Source organism: Grus americana, chromosome 17 (assembly GCF_028858705.1).
Source record: "Grus americana isolate bGruAme1 chromosome 17, bGruAme1.mat, whole genome shotgun sequence".
NCBI classification, from domain to species: domain Eukaryota; kingdom Metazoa; phylum Chordata; class Aves; order Gruiformes; family Gruidae; genus Grus; species Grus americana.
The window spans coordinates 4119790-4139826 of NC_072868.1; the positions used below are offsets into that span (position 1 = coordinate 4119790).

General features: G+C 41.8%; 1 protein-coding gene across 2 annotated transcripts in view; it reads left to right on the top strand.

The window, feature by feature from the left end:
• PTPRT (protein tyrosine phosphatase receptor type T) overlaps positions 1–20037 on the top strand; it is a 280775-nt gene that overhangs the window by 110873 nt on the left and 149865 nt on the right. For both annotated transcript variants that reach the window (XM_054845732.1, XM_054845733.1), the window contains exons 4-5: positions 10041–10337; positions 11653–11762. In XM_054845732.1, coding sequence (XP_054701707.1) covers positions 10041–10337; positions 11653–11762 — 407 coding nt within the window. The remainder of the gene's footprint in view (positions 1–10040; positions 10338–11652; positions 11763–20037) is intronic.

The following is a 20037-nucleotide window of genomic DNA, read 5'->3' on the forward strand; positions in this document are numbered from 1 at the left end:
GCTTTTTTTCACACATGAATGCTCATCTACTTCCTTCTGGCCTTGTTGTTAAAGCCATGGCAGCAAAGAATCAAGCCATAGTTGCCGAAAACAAAACACACTGCCTTTTTTCCACTTCAGTTCTTTTTTTTTCTTTTTTTTTTTTTTTTTAATATGCAGTAAGAAATGGCCAGTGCAAGAGACTTAATTCACCCAGAAAAAGAACATCCTTAAGTATAAAGATCTTGATGTGGACAAATGAGCCATTCCCTAACTTTTAGGGCATGACTAACTAACTTGCTCATTAGCATTGTAATTTTAAGTAGTGCCGTAAACCTTGTTTTAGAACTCAAACGTGAGGGCGATGCACCCCCAGAACCAGACGTGGCTCTTGGCCATCCAGCTTCACTTCAGCTGCCACTCATGTTCAAGCAGACAGTCAGCCCACGATCTTCCATGGGCTGGGTCGGTTTTGCATCAGAGTTGTTGGTTGTAGTAACACACAGCTCTTTGGGCACGGTGAATCCAATTTCCTACCTATGCGACGTGAAGAAAGTAAGCAGAGCTGTAAACCTGCTTCTACATTTCCACGTGCCTGTGAATGAGGACATGACCATTTTCTGTCATATAGACGGTCCAGAGCTCGGCCTGTACCTTTAGGTCCATCAGGGTTGGACCTTCCTGTGCTCGTTAAAACCAGGGGTCAGTTTTGTAGTTCCAAGGTAAATGTATCGGTATAGGACTTTGTAGGCAAGCTTAACAACTGAACACCAATGCGCTTTGCACGGGTATCGGTCTTTATGACGTCCGTCATCTTTTTCCCTTCTGAAGCCTGCAGAAGGTTTCCTCGGATTCTCTGCGGGAGCTGTAGATGTTCCTCCCGCAGAACTGGCTGTGCGGAGGGAGGATGCGTGCATGCGTGTGGGCGTATGTGCAAGTTCATGCAATGACGTCCCTTGTAAGCGACTTCCATGACCACTAATTAAATTGTGCTAATACTCCTGTAAAACTGCACCCGGCTGCTGATCGCTTGCTTTGCTATGCAAATAAGCTGCAAAGTGGTTTAATGGCTGTGCCCCGGCCTGCACAGCAAATAGGGACTAGGGAATGGGAAGTTACAGCTTTCTGTTAGAAGATAGTACTGAGCAAAAGAGAACAGCAATAATTTTATATTATTTGGTGAACAATCTTACTTCTTGGGGGTTGGTTTGTGTGTTTGGGGGACTTTTTGGTTTAGTTTTTTAAACAATGAAACCAGAAGTTCCTCTAAGTTTATGAAGCAAACAATCTGAAGTTCCTCTGGGGAATTTTCCTGGATAAAATCAGCTCTAGTGTGAGCGTGTGGAGACTCCACCAACCCCTTAGCCTTCCTCTAGAAGCAATACTTTGGCTATTGTGGAGTCACGGCTCCTGCGGCGCAGAGCACGAAGCAGCGAACAAACCCCGAGCATGGCTGATAATAGAAACCTGCAGTAGTACAGTGGGGCCATGTGGCAGCAGGGAGATTACAGGTATTAGGAGCAATTTGGAATCATTTAGAACTGAGTCATTTTCTGAGCAGGCAATTAATTCAGTTGCATTTCCAAAAAAAAAAAAAAAAAAAAAAAGAAAAGCCTGCTGAGTTTAGAAAGGTATACTTGGGCTAAAAGAAAGACTTGGATTTCAGTGAGGCTTTTAAAAACGTGTGTTGGGGGGTTTTAACAAGGCTGCTGTAAGGATCCTGACACTATGGCGTGTCTGTTGAGATTACACCAAGCGTTCTAGCTGTGTTAGAAGCTGCACTCTCTTTTCTAGGCCTGACAGTGCTTCTGAAGAACTGGTTTATCTGTATTTTCTCGTACATAATGCCTGTATTGAAATCTGTTAAGAGTATTTTCTTAGTGGCATGCTGATCAGATATAAATGGTCTTAAAGAAGTGCTGGTCCTGCCCCTCACACTCTGCTTTCCTTGCACTTTCCTCTGGTGTAAAGTTATTCTGCTTTAGTTTAGTTTGAGCTCAAAGTGCAACCGTATCCTAGGAGAAGGGCAACTACTGGGCTAAATGCAGTGCACTGATTTTGTTCAGAGCAAACGTTTTTTATCTGTCCTCCGCTATCCCAAAGAGTGTCTGTAGCGTTTGGAAGTGAACATTTGTTCAGCTATGTACATTCACACACCAGCTAACCATCCGTGGCATTAATGGCATTGCATTGCTGACTTCAACACCCTCGTGGAAGGAAGACGTGAGCATGAAATTAGAATTAAACAGCTGGTCATAAACTCTGTCTAGACCCTTTCTAAAAATGTGTTTCTGGAATACCTTGCAACCAGGACTCAGCTGCAGGAATTCGAAAGTCTCCTGGTCTAGTTAAGGGAATAACTGGGAAAAGCAACTGGGTGCCGTAGAGTTACAGCCTCTGTCGTCTTTTCCACTAGCTGAATTTCCAACCACCCGCTCCTGAGGCCCCCCCCAGTTCTCTAACCTTATTATGAAGGTTGTGACATGTTCTATGTTAAGTAATTATCCAATCTTAGCATTCTTAGCAAGTGAAAATGTTGTTGTTGGGGTTTGGTTTGGGGTTTTTTCCTTCTGCCAATATGGCATGCTGTAGAGAGAAAAATCCCCTTAGATGTCATCAGGTACAGAGAATCAGCTGGTCCCCATCATGCAGAGATCCCTCACGTATGACTACCCATCGCTGGTGCAAAAGGGAGTTGCTGCTGCTCCTCAATCTTGAGGAAAATGGACAAGCCTCGAGTGGTTCAGGGCAATTAGGAGATTTCAGCAGTGTCCGCAAAGCCAGTGCTTCGTGAACTGATAGCTCCTTCTGCTCCAGTGAGAAGTTCAACTGGAAATTTAAACTTTTTTTTTTCTTTAATTTTTGTTTTTGAAAGATAAGTTTCCAAAAGAACATAGAGAATTTATCTTGCAGATTGCAGAGACCTAACAGGAAGCCACGGTTACAAATGAGGGAAAGCCTATCTGCGAGAGCAGTGCTTTTCTCTCTGCTGCTCAGAATAATTCCACAGACCCATGACTGGGTAGAGGGAAGCCTCTCTTACTATTTTGATTACTTTATTTATTTTTATGGAGATAATGTATGTTTTGTCAGGAACTAGTTTATATGTTATTCTAAGCTCTTCCACTTATTCCATTTGAAGAAAACAGCAGAAGTGCACAGAGGAAGAGGTAATATAAATAAACGCACATGTGCGATAGTAAAACAAATAGTTAAATACTTTATTTATACATCATAATAAAATAAATTTGTAAAAAACACATGCTTTAGTTCGATGAAACACAAGTGGTTTACCTGCTTTGTAATCTCACTTTCATTAGCATATTTAATTATGCTTTTGTATTTAATCATTAAAATGCTCAATAACGTACATTTTGTTCCCAGCCATGGAATACCACTGCTATGCGTATCCATGATAGATGTTTTTAATAAAACCAGTAATTACCCTTTGTTGTTGTTTCAAATTATTATTTTTAAGTTTGGTAGGGAACAATAGTTTTAGGTATAAGAGGAAGAAAGCTTTCATTTTACCATTTCATAATATAATGGGGGGAAAAAAATCCATTTAAACAGATGCTAATAAACCTTTTTTAAAAAAGTAGTGCTTAATTATCTTGAAGCTGTTTACAAGTGACGACCTGGCAGCTCTGCTCTGGACGTAAGTGTGGGCAGGGGCAGGCCTGGGGAGCCGTCGGGTTGTGGTCCTGCTCTCCGGCAGGTTTTGCTTTTCCTGCGGCCTTGGGCACATGTGGACTTGTGGTCCCTGACTGTGACAGGCACGTTTTGTAACAAATTTAAAGGTCTGCCTGATTTCTCAAATGTCAGATAGATCTGGGCTCAATTTAAAGGCATTCGGGTTGATTTTTCTCTTTTTTTGTTGTTGTTTTGGTGTTTTGTTTAACAAGGTTGAACTATGATATCAGAGGATGTTTAATGGGTTTTGTAATATATAGAATATTTTTCCTTTTTTTTTTTTTTTTTGAAATCTAGGGTTTCTTTCAGTGCGGAATTCAAAGTAAAATTTGCAACTGAAACAAAACCAGATCAGTCAAAGAATGAAGAGAATGTGCTGTGAACTGAAGTAAAATGATGGCGTTAACTCTTGAGAGAGCTAAGTCCCTGGCTTATCTAAGTGCATATTCCATTATCTGACTTATTTCATCTTTCTTTTATAATAGATTCCTCTGTGTGGCAGGGCTCCTCCCTCTTCATTGCTTAGAGAATGCCATAAAATAGCCTATTGCAGTTCATCAGCCATAATGACACCTATTTCTTTGTATGACTCGGGGTTTAGCTGATTGTAGGTATCTCAACAAACAGGTTGGTTGTTCTGAGGTGATTTTATTGTATCAGGCTCACTCCTCGTTTTCTCTTTTCTCTGTTGCAAGTCGTCTCTCAGAACATGTCTTTCTGTATAATTGCCCGCTTTCAGCGTTGTCTGCACTGTCTTTGGACCAGTGATGATATCTGAACTGGTTTTAAAAAAAAAAAAAAAATTAGATCCAAATATTAGGGAGATGTTCTTTCTTCAGAAAAGGGCGAAGCCAAAACCGCTTTTACAATATTGAAAGACTAGAGAACTCTGATTAATCAGTGGGTTTAGCTGTCATGTCTGAAAAGGCATTTATACCACATTCAGCTCAGAAGGCATTGAAACGTGATGGGCAGCATCTGCACGAGTTGTGACGCTCAGCAAAGGAACTCTGTCACAGAAAGACATGCTGCACTTCAGAGATGGACAGAGGTGCCCGTCATTCTGAAATGTCCACGTATAGGACGTTGATACGGAAGGTGTTTATGGAACACCTCATCTGTCAGAATCTCTTTGAAGAGATGAACAGCATGCGCTGGGGAGTTGGGGGTTTTATCCTGAACCAACGCTGGAATTGTGCGTACAAGGCAAACCACTCGAATGGTTTTGCTCTCTTTATCTTGCTACGGGTTTTGATAGTAGGTATGTTTCCCTAGACTTGTTTCTTCCTGTGGAAATTTAAGGAGGAAGAGGAGGAATAAGGAATGAAGGCGAGATAGAGAAGGCTTCAGCTGTAATCTAATACTTGGAGTAAAATCATTGTCAGACAAGTGACTTTACCCTTTGGTTTTCCATCTGTAGAACAAGAACAACGTCTCTGAAAAACACAAAGGAAACATGCTAACTGCTGATTCACTGTCATTAGGAGTTTTGTTGGTGATGCATGAAGAGCGGCCACCGTCTCAATTTATTGTGAGAGCAAAATAATCCATGAAGTTCTCAACCACTCTGTGATACTACCAAATTTATATTTTGTAAATTAAATTGAATTTAAATATGTTCTGGGCTACAGAGAGAGATCGTACCATGCTGGTATTTGGGAGAACACAAGTTTTGGTCTTCTTATAAACTACCAATGCACCCGGTCTTCTCCTTGTCTGCTCCCAGTCTGCTGAGGGAGGGCAGGATGAACCTTACTGGGGAGCCCAGATGTTGGCTGGCGTGACTGTCTGATGAGCTCTGGTGTGAGTGTGTTGAGGGGAGGCAGGAGTCAGACTCACACCTCTCTCCTTGTTTTTCTGTGTCAGAAGACATCAGTTCAGGACTCACGGAAAGCTGCTGTACCTGTCACGCTCGTTTTTCTTCCCTTTGTGCATTCTCTGTCTCTGTAACCTACTGCTGGGCGACAGAATTTAATCAGTGGACACCTGCACTGCTAATAAACTCTGCCTCCTGCTCTCCATAGGGTCAGGAGACATGGGCAGTGGGGCTTCAGACAAGGACAGACATCTTCTGCTCCATGTCACGTTTTTTCTGACAGCAGCAATTCTTTGCAATTAGGCACCTGCAGCAGGTAGTTAACCTGGGGGCAACAGCTGATTGTCTCTGCTTACGTCCACTGCTCACCTTGAGCTTTGTGTTCAAACCCCAGTGTTTCACCATTGCTTTCTTTCCTCGCTGTTCTTCTCTTGATGGAAGGGTAAAAAGCAGAGACATTTGTTATTAATAATGTAAATCAACCTTTGCCTTTCTACACCTCACTTTGAGCAAGGCATGGCAGGGAGTTGGAACTAGATGGGCTTTGAGGTCCCTTCCAACCCAAACCATGCTATGATGATTCTGTGAAAGAGTAAAACTAACCATAAAAGTCAACGTTTCTGTAAAATAGTGAAATTGTGATAGCAGGAAATGCAGTTTCTGAACGTTGCAGGTCACTGTTGGGTTAAAAACGTCTGCTTACCTGGACTTAAGGACCAAGAGCGCAGCTGAAGGATCACTGGAAGAGTTTGTTTCCATTCCAGCCACTTATAGGTCACAAGTACTTCAGAAAGGGTCCTGGCCTGCCGAGTGTTTGCAGCAGCCTACCAGAGTAATGATAGGTATCGAAGCATCAGTGGGATGATGCGTATTAAAATGCAGTGTTAAAAAATACCATTCAGTCCTTGATTTTGATGAGAACTTTCAAAATGTCATTAATAGTTCAACCAGGCTGAAGTAAAAATACAGCATTTGCACAGTGAAATCCCAGAGACTGCAATTTTCTTGGCATGGCTTCAAGACTAGTTTTAATAGATCAGTGGCAGCTGTTTCATTGCTTCTGCCTCTTTATTATGTCCTCTGGGTTTTCCAAGGTCTCAGGACACTTACAAAGTTTTACTTTGGTTTATGCAGGTTACACCAATGTCTTTTTACGTATGATCTCTAGGTAGTCAAACTCGGCCAGTCTGTTTCTGTCTTGCTTTCGTAGGTATTTTTGTACAGCTAAAGTTGAGATACGTATTAGCAGCTTTTCTCATACTAGCCAAGTGCAAGGTTAATGATTTTCAGGTTTTTTTTCTTTCTTACATTGTTTGGAAGCTATAATTCCAAGAATACAGAAATGGAGCAGTTTGTCCAGTTTCCAATATTCACCATTACTAGAGGATTGTAGATCAATTATAAACTTTTTTTTTTAGTTTTCTTGTTAGTTTTTGGGAAAATAAGTCATTACCACATTATGAAAAATAGGTGATGTTAGACAGTAGAGTCCCCGGGTAGGTACTACAGACCTTTCAAGATTGAGATTGAAACCAAAAGATGTATACTTACAGAGCTAAAATGTGGAAGGAATTAAATGGAGAAGGTAGTAGGACCACTGTCATTTAAAAACAACAGTACAAAATGTCATCTTTGAAAATGAGTTTCAATGGCTTACGCTGCAGAGGAAATCAGTGTGGCAACAGGAAAAGGTTTTCAGAATTACATAGTCTCAATTTTCAAAAAAAGAAGATTGAAACTGAGAGAGTTTGGTTTCTTCCTCTCGGAACCTAATTTTTAAATAGTTTATATTTATTTATTTATTTTCCCTTTGCTCAAGAATCTAGAAGGCCTTTAGATGTCAGGTCTCTATACCTGCAGCCAGAGACTCCTCAGGCTATGGGTATTTCTGACACCTGCATCCCCCTCCTGCTTTCACTGCGAACTTACAGCATCGTGATGTCATTTTTCACTGGACTGAAAAATCTGATCTTTTAGGATTATCAGCCTGAGAACAGCGAATTCCTGGAAGAATGCAGTATGTTCTGTGATTGTGCAGCGGGGTTTCTGGACTATGTTTATAATCTGTATTTTAGCTTCTCACTTTGTAACGCGGTCATCTGTGATTAGTGAGCCGGTTACTCTATTGAAAAGATTGCGTTGAAAACCCAAAGGCAGGCCTCGGGATGTCTCTTAGAGCAGTTATAGTAGAGTTTGGAGTAGAATGAGAAACTGGTTGGTACAAGGCACCTTCCAAGACTCAGAGTTTTGGGTAAGAAAGGAAAGGGCAAATGTGAACAAGATGAGAAAGCAAGGTAAAAAATGCAGGTACTCTTCCATAGTTCAGGTTTTGGACATATGACTTGGTGAGATGATGCTGAATCAGAGGTGTTCCTTACCCACTGATAAAGGCAGCACATCCGACATCAATAAACCAAACACCCTCTAATGACCCATTCATTCCGTAACATGACTGACTTAAAGAAAATAACTGTAATTTAAAAAAACCCAACAGTATAGCATTAACATGGAGGTTAATTGCCATCCTCAGCTGCATCATTGTCTTGGCATGAAGTGGTTTTACCACGTCTCAGCCGCATTCTGGGCTGGGGTCTGGAGTTGATTACTTGGTGTAGTGGAGAGTTCAGAAGGACAAGTGGCTGCATCAGCTTTTGGTTTTCTTTCCTTTCGATGCCTCTTGCAATGAGGTTTGTGCTCACCTTTACAGTTTCAGAGGCTGAAAGATTTTGGACAGCCATTCTTTTGTTCACCTTATTTATCTGTACAATTCATCTACAGAAAGGTTCTTTTCATGGGTTTATAGTAAAAGAAAAATTATCACCTAATGCTAAGAGTATACGTGTGTATTTATGCATACAAACTTTTGAATTTCTAAATTACTATTTTTGACATAGAGTACTAAAGAATCTCATTTAAGAGGTGTTTTCTGGATGCTAAGGGAATGATGTGACTTATAAGGAATCCTAAACCAGTTGCCAGCTTTAGACCCCCGGTCCTTTAATATCCATCACATCTCAAAAGTGTCTCTGTGTGTGTATCTATATAAAGATTCAGAATAATGTTCATTTCAGAAGTAGCTATTTTCCCATTGCCAGTCACTAGAGGGTTTTTTCAGGAGTAATAGAGAATATGCTTGTTGTTATAGTGTGTTTTCTGCTTATGCTTTAGTAGATTGAAGTCAGTATGGCTGATGCATGCTTTACTTTCAAGAATTACTAGAAGGTTTTTTTCTCCACTTTATCTTTCAAAGAAGTGTAACTAGTAATTGGGAGTCCTTGGAACTTTTTTTTGTTTCCATGAAAATGTTCTGTTCCTTTCATAGGTTGAAATCGTGAGAGAACATGAGAAGTGGGCGAAACACTAAATTGTGCTATAAATCAAGCAACTCTATGTGAAATTATGTATTTTCTAATTACCTTGCTTAGATATATATTGAGCAAAAAAGCAAACGAGCTACACAAGTTGAAGAAATGTCAGATAAACAAACTATGATATGCGTAGTATTATTACCATCTGATGTATCTCAAACACTGATTTTACTCACTCATCCTTCATTCTTTATATCTGCATGTCTAGCGGTGCATGCATTTATATTTTATATAAAGGGCAGAGTCTGTAGTCAGAGCATTTGAGTTATGCTGTTAAAAATAAATTAAGGAACAGCAGTTGAAAATGATTCCTACACATGAATATTCAAACTGTACCTCAGTCAGATACTGTAGAAAGAGTAATAAAGAGCAATGAAACTTTGGTGAGGCCAAGGTGTTGATGTGATCTGAAATAAATATTTTATTGGCACGAGGTTGAGATGACTCAGAAAACCTACTCGGAGTGGCATGATCTGCCCGTATGCCTCATTGCCAAAACATCATCATCATCCCAGACTGGTTTGGGTGGGAAGGGACCTCACAGCCCATCCAGTGCCACCCCTGCCATGGGCAGGGACACCCTCCAGCAGCCCAGGGTGCCCAAAGCCCCATCCAACCTGGCCTTGAACACTGCCAGGGAGCCAGGGGCAGCCACAGCTTCTCTGGGCAACCTGTGCCAGGGCCTCACCACCCTCACAGGGAAGGATTTCTGCCTCACATCCCATCTAAATCTCCCCTCCTTCAGCTTAAGACCATCCCACCTTGTCCATTCAAGAGTTTAAAAAATTGAAGGGGGCAGCAGCACTGGGATGTTGGAAGTCTAACAGGCTCTTAATCTTGGGTTTGGGGGGTTTTTTTGAGTAAGAATGAAGGACGTGTGACTTTAACACTACTTAACTGATGGGAATCATGCTGCCATTGTTGGATTCAGTGAGGTTTCACAGGAATCGGGAGCATGACCGCTGTTCAGGGCCCTGTGACAGGGGATTTTCAGGGAAAACTCAGGAGCCAGAATACATTTGTGGAGCTGACATTAATTTCCCTATCACTTTTACATTGTAAAGACAGGAACACTCTGAACTGTGAAGTACTTAGATACTCTGGCAATATGGAAGGAAGCATATTAATGGATGACTGACTTCTTTTAATGTCAAATTATTTTTTTTTCTTTCCTTGCTTCACAGATCCTGTCCATGGGCCGCAAAACGTAGAAGTTGTTGACATTCGCTCCCGGCAGCTGACGTTGCAGTGGGAGCCCTTTGGTTACGCGGTGACCCGCTGCCACAGCTACAATCTCACGGTCCAGTACCAGTATGTGTTTAACCAGCAAAAATTTGAGGCAGAGGAACTCATCCAGACTTCTTCCCACTACACCTTGCGAGGTCTCCGGCCCTTCATGACCATCAGGCTGCGGTTAGCCCTCTCTAACCCGGAGGGCAAAATGGAAAGCGAGGAGCTGGTTGTGCAGACTGAAGAAGATGGTAAGTTATGTTGAGTTTGCTTGCTTGCTTTTTTTGGGGGGGGGGGCAAGACAAATATTTTCAAGTTGTAAATAACAACACAACCCTCTGAGCCTCATAAATGGCTTCTCTGGGCAGCGTGTGTGTAAAATCTCTAGGTGTAAATCATTTCTGTTTCACGGCTGTGTTTGGGAAAGGGCAGGGCTCCCTGAAGTGCTTGGAAATGATAAACACCAGCCTGAGCGCTTACTGAACAGCAGTAGGTTTAATTCTGTAGAAGTCGTGTTCTGAACTACCCAGGACCCATACAGCAGCTTCCTTTTTCATGTAGGCAAATGTGATCCTGGCATTTGTTGATTTTTCTTGTGCCTTCACATCGCTGTCCCAAAAAGAAGTCTAACGTTCCTCTCCAGAGTGTAGCTTTTCTTAATGCTGATCTGCGGGATGGAGCATTTTATATACATCTCAGAACCTAAATTCATTTGGTGCTCACTCTTCCATTTTCGATACAAAAGAATTGTTTTCGGGAAGTACTGATGGAAAGCTTTAAAGCGGTATTATCCTGTCTGAGCTATTTCAGACCAAGGACTCTCGCAGACCACAAGCCTCTGTTCTGTCTAATGTGTCAAAAAAGAGGTGTTCTTCCTCTGCCAGAGCTGTAAGGAGTTGCTGCCCTGAGTTTCTCTCGGCTGCGAGTGGCTCTAGCAGACCAGTATATCATATGGGGGGGACATACGAGGATGGCAGAGCTTTCAGAAAAATGAACAGGGTTTTATCAAACAGGCTTTGGAGTGCATTTAGTTATCTTCCACTGCATTAAAATTTTGTTTTGAGTAGGTGGATTTTTTAGCTGGCCTTGTAGCCATAATGCAACGTAAATCTCACGTTGTTACTTTAGTAAGGACATCAATCTGATATTGATAAAGGTGTGCAGCCCAGTAGCATCGTTATGCCAAGGTGCAGTCTGGCTGTTGGGTTGGATAGAGCTTTGCAGTTGTGTGGGCAGAGAAGGACGAATTCCCTGCCGCTCCTCTGCTGTACTGGAATAAGGATGTACTGCGATTAGCTTCATGTTTTCATGGATTCTGCTTTTATTTATCACTTGGTGATTAGATTAGGGTATATGCATTTGAACCAAAGGTTGAGAATAGGCCTTTCATATCGGTAGTACCTTGGTAATGGTAGTGCCTTGAGGGATTTTTAAATTATATTTTTTTAATTTTTTTTTTTATTTTCAGCTAGGAGCTTCCTGTCTGGTGTCTTCTAGTGTGTGTGCAGCTGGAGCTGGTGATAGCTTCTAACACAATTTTTTGGTTTTGGATTCCCCCCCCCGTAGTTCCTGGACCCATTCCCTTGGAATCCATCCAGGGAGGACCTTTTGAAGAGAAGATCTATGTTCAGTGGAAGCCTCCAAATGAGACAAATGGCATCATTACACTCTATGAGGTAAGGAGAACAGATTGTTGTCAAGGAATACGTGCCACAGGGCCCTTTTCATGTGTGTTTAAGCCAATCCTGAGCTCTCAGATTTCAGCAGGTGCTAAAAGAATCCTGATTAAAATTGATAAGAATCTTCAGGATAGTCTGCTGCTGTCACTGAAAAAGTTTTCCAGCTTAAAAAAGAGAAAAGATTTCTTTACCAATATTTGTGGCAAAATGAGAGCTATATATTCCCCCACGTCTCGGCTGTTCCTACCCTTTTTTCTTCTGCAGTATCTCCAAGGTCTGTTTTCTTTCCTTTTTTTTTCTTGAGGTAAAATTCTGTTAGGTTGTGTACCTATAATACTGCAACTAATTCCTCTCTGCCTTTCCAATAGTCATAATGCTTCCTGGCAATCTCAGCAGAATATAGCCATTAAGTCTTATCTTATAGTGTTTTTGAATCTTTCAATGATGCATCTATCTAGCCCAACCGCTTTCCCCACCGCCAAACAAAATATACAGCAGGTTATAGGATGATCACTGACCCTCCTATGCTGGATGAAAAAAAAAATTAAATGTGATTCTAGAGTGTATCAGAGGAGATGGTTTTTGTTAAGGTAAGAAGTGTTACTGTTGTCGTGTGTTTCTGGTGAGACTGCATCCATAATGCCATGTACACCCAAATATGAGGAAAAGGAATATAAAAGGAGGACTGCTGTAGAGGATCGTGTGTAATGAGAGACAGTCCTACGAGAGAAGGTAAAGGTATTTTTATTAAATAGCAGAAAGTGGTGCACTGGTGGTGGCTGAGTCTGTTTCAGTTTATAGGTTCAGCATTTTACCACCGTAAGATTAGAAAAAGTGAAAAAAAAATTTGCTTTTCTGGTGATGTAAAAATTCTCACTGTGGGCTTGTGCAGCATTTTCTAATACAGAGGGTCAAGAACTGCGGTTTTTCTTTCTCTCATGCTGGGAGAATGTACAAACTTGTTTTGGAAAAGGCACGGGTGCAAGAAGCAGCTCTGCCATCGCCAGTAAGGTTCTGCTCCTTTCCTCTTCCCAACCAGCTTCTCAGTTTGGAGCAACATGTCTTATAATGTGTCACTCCTAGATCCCCTTGTGAACGCTGGCTGTCTCTAGCGCAGTGATGGTCAAATGGAAAAAACTCAAGCAGGTTTAAGATCAATGAGCTCTTACACTACAGCATGAACAAGGGATGGCAACTTTCTCCTGCGCTTAAAAGTAACTGCCCTTCAAGCTCATGTCTCCAGCTGGCTCACAAAGAGTAGACTGAGTTTGATGTGGCAAGACTTAAATGAAGGAATAGAAGTTCCTCTTGCTAATTATTTATCATTTCAGCCAGGCGATAATCCTTGACTAAATGAAGAAGTCATTTTTCCTTGGTCACTGTTGAGACACTTGTGGAAAGCTCTGCAGGTTGCATGCCACCTGTCCGTACTAGAACTAGAACTAACCATTGCAATTTCATGGGTTCTGAAGGTGCGCTACAGGCTACCCTGGTGTGTGCATGGGGTTATGCAATCAAGCTGTCTGTATTTTTAAGGAATTGATCTGAATAAGTTGCAAATCCATTATTTTTCTGGCAACATGGGTGACTTATAATGGAGCACATTTAAAATAATTCAAGTGAAATGATGCAAAAATGACTCCTTTTAATTTTTAAAGAGGCAGTTTCCTACTAAAATATTGCCTTAGGCTCAGCTCATTGAAAGGACCTCAGCAATCTGAGGAGGTTTTCTGGCTGAGCAGCTGCATAGAGATACTTTAATGCCTCCAGGGTAGTGATGCATCATGACAGTGCCTTTGCCCCTCAAGTCATATCATTGCTTGAGTCTTAGTGGAGGCACAAACAAATTTTTCTTTTCTGATATTTAACCTATGCGTATTTGGCAGCTAAAGCCAAAGAGAAGTCAAGGTGAATTCAAACTCTTCCTCCTTTTCCTCCTCCCCCTCATCTTCAAAAGGATGAAAATCCAAGTGTTAAAAACCAGGAGAACCAGAGTGTCTGAAGGTTGTCACAAATGAAAACGTTTCCCTTTCCTCTCCCTTCTTACATGTGAAAATTCAGACAGAATATTCCCATTCTCCGCAGCACCCCGAGACAAGTCCATCAGCTGGAGATAAAAATACAGACAACCAGTTACACATAACCTGGAGAAACGGCTGGAGCATTCTCAGGGTAGTTGTCAGGCTGTGGAAGTCTGTATCGCAAGGAAATATGAGTGCCTGGTCCAAGTGAAAGGAGATCCTGGTTTTGAAATTGGTCAGTAAATAAGGTACAGGTCTTTACACAGAAACATCTCATCCTGCTACCTGCAACTGAAGTTTAATCTTCAAAAAAATATTGAGAAACATCCAGTATTGTCCAGGTAGTTGCATCTTTTGTATTGCTTGCTTAATCCCTAGCCTACTATAGATACTTAAACCTGCACCTTTATCTCTACTGGTATCATTTTAAGATTTCATGCCATGTGTCTAGGACTAAAGTAATTCCTCAGTAGTAATGACCTCAAAAGTGTTATTTTAGACAGAGTTCAGCCATTTTTCAGTATCATCATGGCTTTACATTGCTTTAACAGAGTTCAGCTGACCTGTTGGTCAAAGAGGGGGAAAAAAAAAAGCGCTAGCAGGTTGTCTCTGATAGGTTTTCAGTTCTTTCCTGTGCCCTATAGTACCAATCCAGGTAGAAGCAGAAGGCTTTAATGGCAACAGAAGAAAAAAGGTCAAACTATGACCTTGTGCGGCACAACTTTAACGAGGTCTCTGTAGGGAGCACAGTTCTGTCTTGTCCCGGGGCCCCCAGAGCTGGACGCAGCACTGCAGGTGGGGTCTCAGGAGAACAGAGTAGAGGGGCAGGATCACCTCCCTCGACCTGCTGGTCACGCTGCTGGGGATGCAGCCCAGGACACGGGTGGCTTTCTGGGCTGCAAGCGCACACTGCCGGCTCATGTTGAGCTTCTTGCCCACCAACACCCCCAAGTCCTTCTCCTCAGGGCTGCTCTCAATCCATTCTGCGCCCAGCCTGTAGTTGTGCTTGGGATTGCAGCTATCTAGAAACACTGCAATTGTGTCGCTGTCATTAGGGAGAAACAAACCCAAGAACATACCAACATTTATTAAAGAAAAATTCCCTGCAAAGTACAGATCAAGAAATATCACTTTGTGAGTTTGAGCTAGTGGTGTCAGGTTCTGCACTACTCCTGGAAGTAACTGGCTAGATTCACATGTAGGTACCATGCAGGTAACGGTCTCTGAAACTCCTTTGGGCACAAACGCTTCTAATAAAAACAAATAAAACCCCCTACTCCTCCTAAGTAATAGTTCCCTCCTTACCATCACCTTCAAGATCTGATTCATTGTATGTGCATACTGTATTTTCTCTCTAGTTCTGTTAAAAAAAATTTGCCTGTAAGCTTCTAAAAATGCTTCCAGATAAACACACTATTTTACTTAGATCCCACTTGCTTTTACTTGGGACAGATTTTCTTCTCGGATCCCTAATTATTCTAGCAGTTCCCTGCCAGGCAGACTTCCACATCGCACAAATTGCCGTTGCAGTTTGCACGCGCACTGCTTACGTGCCAACTGGGCTGAAATTCAGCAGCACAACCTTCAGCGAGTCATTGGCAGCCAGAAGCACTAATTTTGTAAGGACCGAATACTTCTAGAGAGCCTAAACAAAATGGAAGGACATTAATGAACCTTTTTGACTTCTGCAAGTCTCTTCTGATTGATATTTATCCTTCAAAACGCTATTGTAGCCTTTCAATAAAGGAGGCAATAGCTTTGCATTTAAAACTCATTTAAACCCCCCCTGCTTTCAGTTGGAGAATGAATTGTTTTACTGGGTACAGCCGCAGCTGATTTTTTAAACAAAGGAACCTTCTAGATCCCCAAATCAGTATGTAATTGCAGTCTGTTTCTAGGGAGCAGAAACCTCTTGTTCAAGGGAACGTGGAAAGCTCCGGGAATTGCAAGTCAGTTAATCAGTATGCTGAAAAGATCAGGATACGAGCCGTGCAGAACGCGAGTGACGGTACAGTTCATTCCGGGGGTGTTATGGGAGCACAGCGAAGCAGTTAGTTAATAACGCGAGCGTATGCCGAGTTCGGAGGTGTCAGTTGATCTGTCCAGGCCAGTAAGCCACGCGGGAGACGCGTAGGCTGCTGTTGCAAGTAAGCCGTGCGACAGAAATAAAGCTTAAGAGCTGTAGCTATAGTCAGGTCCCCAGGTGGCTTCGAGGTGTGTAGGTACTTACATGAGACAAGTAGATCAGTCTGTGTTCAGAAACACAGCTAAACAGCGATAATGGATTTTGCTGGTACGTTGCTTTGGGTAGAATCTCTGCAGAGGTGTTTTTGCATGTGACATTCATGAAAGAGGCGTTATTACAGCTGTCTCTCGTAGCGTGCACTGAGTGGCAGAATCGAATAATATTGTAATAAGTCCTGTCCCTCCTTCAGTCTCCCGGCAGACTGAAAGCACCACAACTTGTTGAATTTTTTTTTTTTACCAGTTCTGAAAAGCTGCTATGCATTAAAATCCCCAATAATCAAATGCTGCTCATTGTGCTTATACCGTGTGGGAGTGCAGCTTCAAAGCCTTTGTGTACAAAGCCATGCAACAAAGATTATTTTTTTTCTTTTTTTTTTTTTTATCCTAAGTGCGTGTAAAGTCAAACCACCATCAAACAGCAGAAAGATCTATGCTGTCATTGGACTCCAGGAGCAAGCAATCTAATTTAAGGTCATGGACCAGCTTTGGCACTTAAATTCTCCTGCTTTGAGATGCGGTGAGGTTGTCTCAAGCGTTTGTTCCATAATCCAAATTGAAGTGCTTCACGTACATGTGCGGGCCCAGATATTTTGTGCAAACTTGCATTTAATCTTGAAAATGTAAAGAAACAAACCTTATTTACGCATTTCACCGTCCATTTGTGCAGCTGGAAGTTTACGGGTGCGCTCAGTAAGTGATGTTGGCTTTTGCCTTTGTAAATACGTTTTTTGTGCGTAATCTATTTCTCAGAATTGTCAGGGTTTAGAATATTTCACCCTTAAAGAGGAAGAAGGAAAAAAAACCCAAACCACTTAGCATTCCTGTCTAAATATTTGTCACCATGTTACTTTGGGGAAAGCGTTGTTAGAAGGCATTGCAATCCCGGAACCATTTGAAGGATGGCTGCAGCATAGGCAGCTCCTTGGCTGGAAAAATGATTCCTGGACTGTTGAAGTCCTTTCAATGAGCCATGACTAAAGGCAATGTTTAAACAGCCAGCTGTCTTTTTAAACATTGTAAGGTGTAGTCTTGTGATCACTTATGTTCTCATCTTTATGATTATTAAGTCCCCTGTGGGTTGCACATGGGTCTTGGGAAAAATAAGGATGCATTTGCAGCTTCTAACTAGCTAGTTTTCTCAGTCACTGTTTCTGAAATGCTGTAAATCTCTATTTAGATGCCAGGAATAATAATAATATAAGGGACTTTCATACACAATTTCAACTCTTTAATGGGATGCTTGGAGCCTAGTTCCTCTAATCCCAGTGGATTTGAGTTTAAATTGCACTTCAGAGGTTACAGATCCTCTTAGTTGCCATGTAAAATTGCAGTCTGCCCTTCATCATCTCTCCAGTTACGAATATGCCGTTTCTTCTCGATCACTTCCCTCGCTTTTTCTCTGCAGGAGAGGTCGTTACATGGAAACTGCCTCTTAGAGGGTCGTGCATGAGGTCAATATTTGTGGGATGCACTGCCTGCATTTACAATGGGGTGGAAACAAATTTCTTCCGCTGTTGACCCCTGCAAGTGCATACTTATTATAACACAAAGCATGATTATCTGGTGTGATAGCTATCCCCTGCATGGATATGTGTGCATTTCTATTCATAGCTCCTTTTTAAGCTATTCATGAAGCCTGACACATTTAGGATAAAATCTTCCCTGCTAAAAGGTGTAGCAAAAAAAGGTTTCCTGGAAAAGTTGAACGAGTTGGGAACTCAACTTGGCTTAGTCATTTGTTTGTTTATTTAAAGGCTTTTTTTGGTTAAGAGGAGTGAAAAATGGCTCCCACAAGAAGGAAAGCAACAACCACGAAATCTTGCAGCCAATTTATATAAAGCTCTACAGTCGAAATAGTAGAAAGATGACAATTCTCGGAAATTGCCTTCAGCGAGAAGTGGCTTTGAATGTTCCCATGAAAATCAATCATGTTACAGCTTCTCAATTGCATTCTGTGGATGCACGATACTCCTGGGACGAAGCTTTCTCACTTAAGCTCGCTAAGCGTGCACTGAAGGAAGTCCATGCTACACACAGCTGGCTGCTGCATTTAGCTGAACATTAAGAGAACATTAAGGAGACACTGTTAAGCGCTCAAAACCCAGGAAATGATCAATTAAGGATTGTATATTCGGTGGGAGCCGTACTCTTCTGTACGGACATTTGACAACGCAGTCTTCACGCAATTGGGTATTACTCCCTGTTCATCTGCAGCACTAATGTTGTTTTCCTTTGACACTGGATTTATACGGTGTCTTGTACTGCAGCATATTGTTAGTCCAGAGTCTGTGAAAGTCAATTACACGAAGAATAAGTGTTTTACTGCATCTGTACTGTGTTGAATTAGAATTCCTCAATAATCTAAACTAGCAAAGAAACTGTGTGGCCATGTATAATCTGTTTAAGTTTGAAACTCTCAGCTCTGGAGTAGGCTGCTTCATCCTCTCAATTACATGTAAGGAAAGCTGTGCATATACACACAGCTAAATTAGTTCTGTAGTTAACGACTTTTTGTGCGGAATTGCACTGGAAGAGGGCTGGGCTGGCGGAAGAGAAATTATTTGTTACGTGGTTGCTGACTGTAGTATTTACCGAGCACTTAGTGGACAGGTTGGTTAGATGCTGCCAAGGTTCTGAGCACCTCTCGGTCAGGATTCAAGCCAGAATTTGAAAAATGAATGGTGCTGATTGCACTGATTTATTATCTTTTCTTGGCAATCGAGAAGAGCTATAAATCTAAGTATTGCTCCCTTAGCAGGTCAGGATGCTGCGTCAGCCACAGACCCTGTTGTGCTGTTTCTGGGACAAGGCAGGGCTTAGCGAGGCAGCTTTTTGGTGAAATTTGAGGAGCACAAGGTCCCAAGAAATATCTTTCAGCCAGCAGAATCCCACAGCGAGCCCTTTTCCCTGCTCCCTGCTGTTTAATAAAGTCATATGGCTCGTAAGCTCCCTGTCAGCCCTAGAATTCTACATACGTGTGCCTGAGCGACCCCTCTGCCATACACAGGGCATTCTCCGATGCCACGTGGAAAACCTAATTTACCTGTGCACAACAATATCGAAGCCAACATATGCAGCTGCTGTTCTGGTGAAACAGGATGGCTTTCCTTCCCCTGTCACGTTTGGAAACGTGAAACGCCGTGGCAGAACTGAAGTCAGTTGGAGCCGTGTTGATTTAAAGCAGATGTGGGGGGATAATAGGAATAAGGCTCTGCTCGGTCTGTCGGGTACGTCCCGGGGCAGAGACTCTGCTGGCTGTTCAGGAGGGCAGTGGCGGGGAGGATGCTCCAGATGCACGCTCACGGGCGGTTTACTCGGGTGCTAAACCCTGCTGAAAAGAACCTGCCGTATTTTTGTTGCTGTTGTTGCCCTCCGTCCTGTCCCGGTTAGTTTAACACAGCCTTAAACTTAGGAAATGTTTAAATGATTTCCTAATTAGGGATCCTCTTCTGAATAAACACCTTAAAGAGCTTTTGAACAAACTTCTTCAAATTATATAGCATTCTTAATTGTGCGCTACTCACTGTTGCTTGCAAGATACGCTTAACTCGGAAGCATTTGTTAATGGTGCTCTTTTAAATGGTTCCCAGTAACATCTTGTTGAGAAAATGAGGGGTTTTTTGAGAAAATCAGGTGGCAGGGTTTTTTTAAATGTATGACAACCTCCAGGTAAATAGCATACTTGTGTTATAAATAGTATGAATCAACTGTTTAAAAAAATTGCTTGATCAAGCTTTCCAGAAATAAAAGCATAATACGGTCCCTTGAGCACAACAATTTCTTTGATTACCTTTTTATTGTTCTTTTGAAGCCAACGGACCTGCAGCAATATAAATCCCATGCAAATGAGAAAAGATGTTTGGCTGCAATGAAACATTTTGTTTTATTTTTTTTTTTAAAGGAAGGAGCTGAATTATTTTAGTGTGCATATTGGGCTCTTTCTAAGCCAAACTAAGTGATAAGAACTGGAAAAAAAAAAAAAAACCCAAAACCCCACCCCAAAT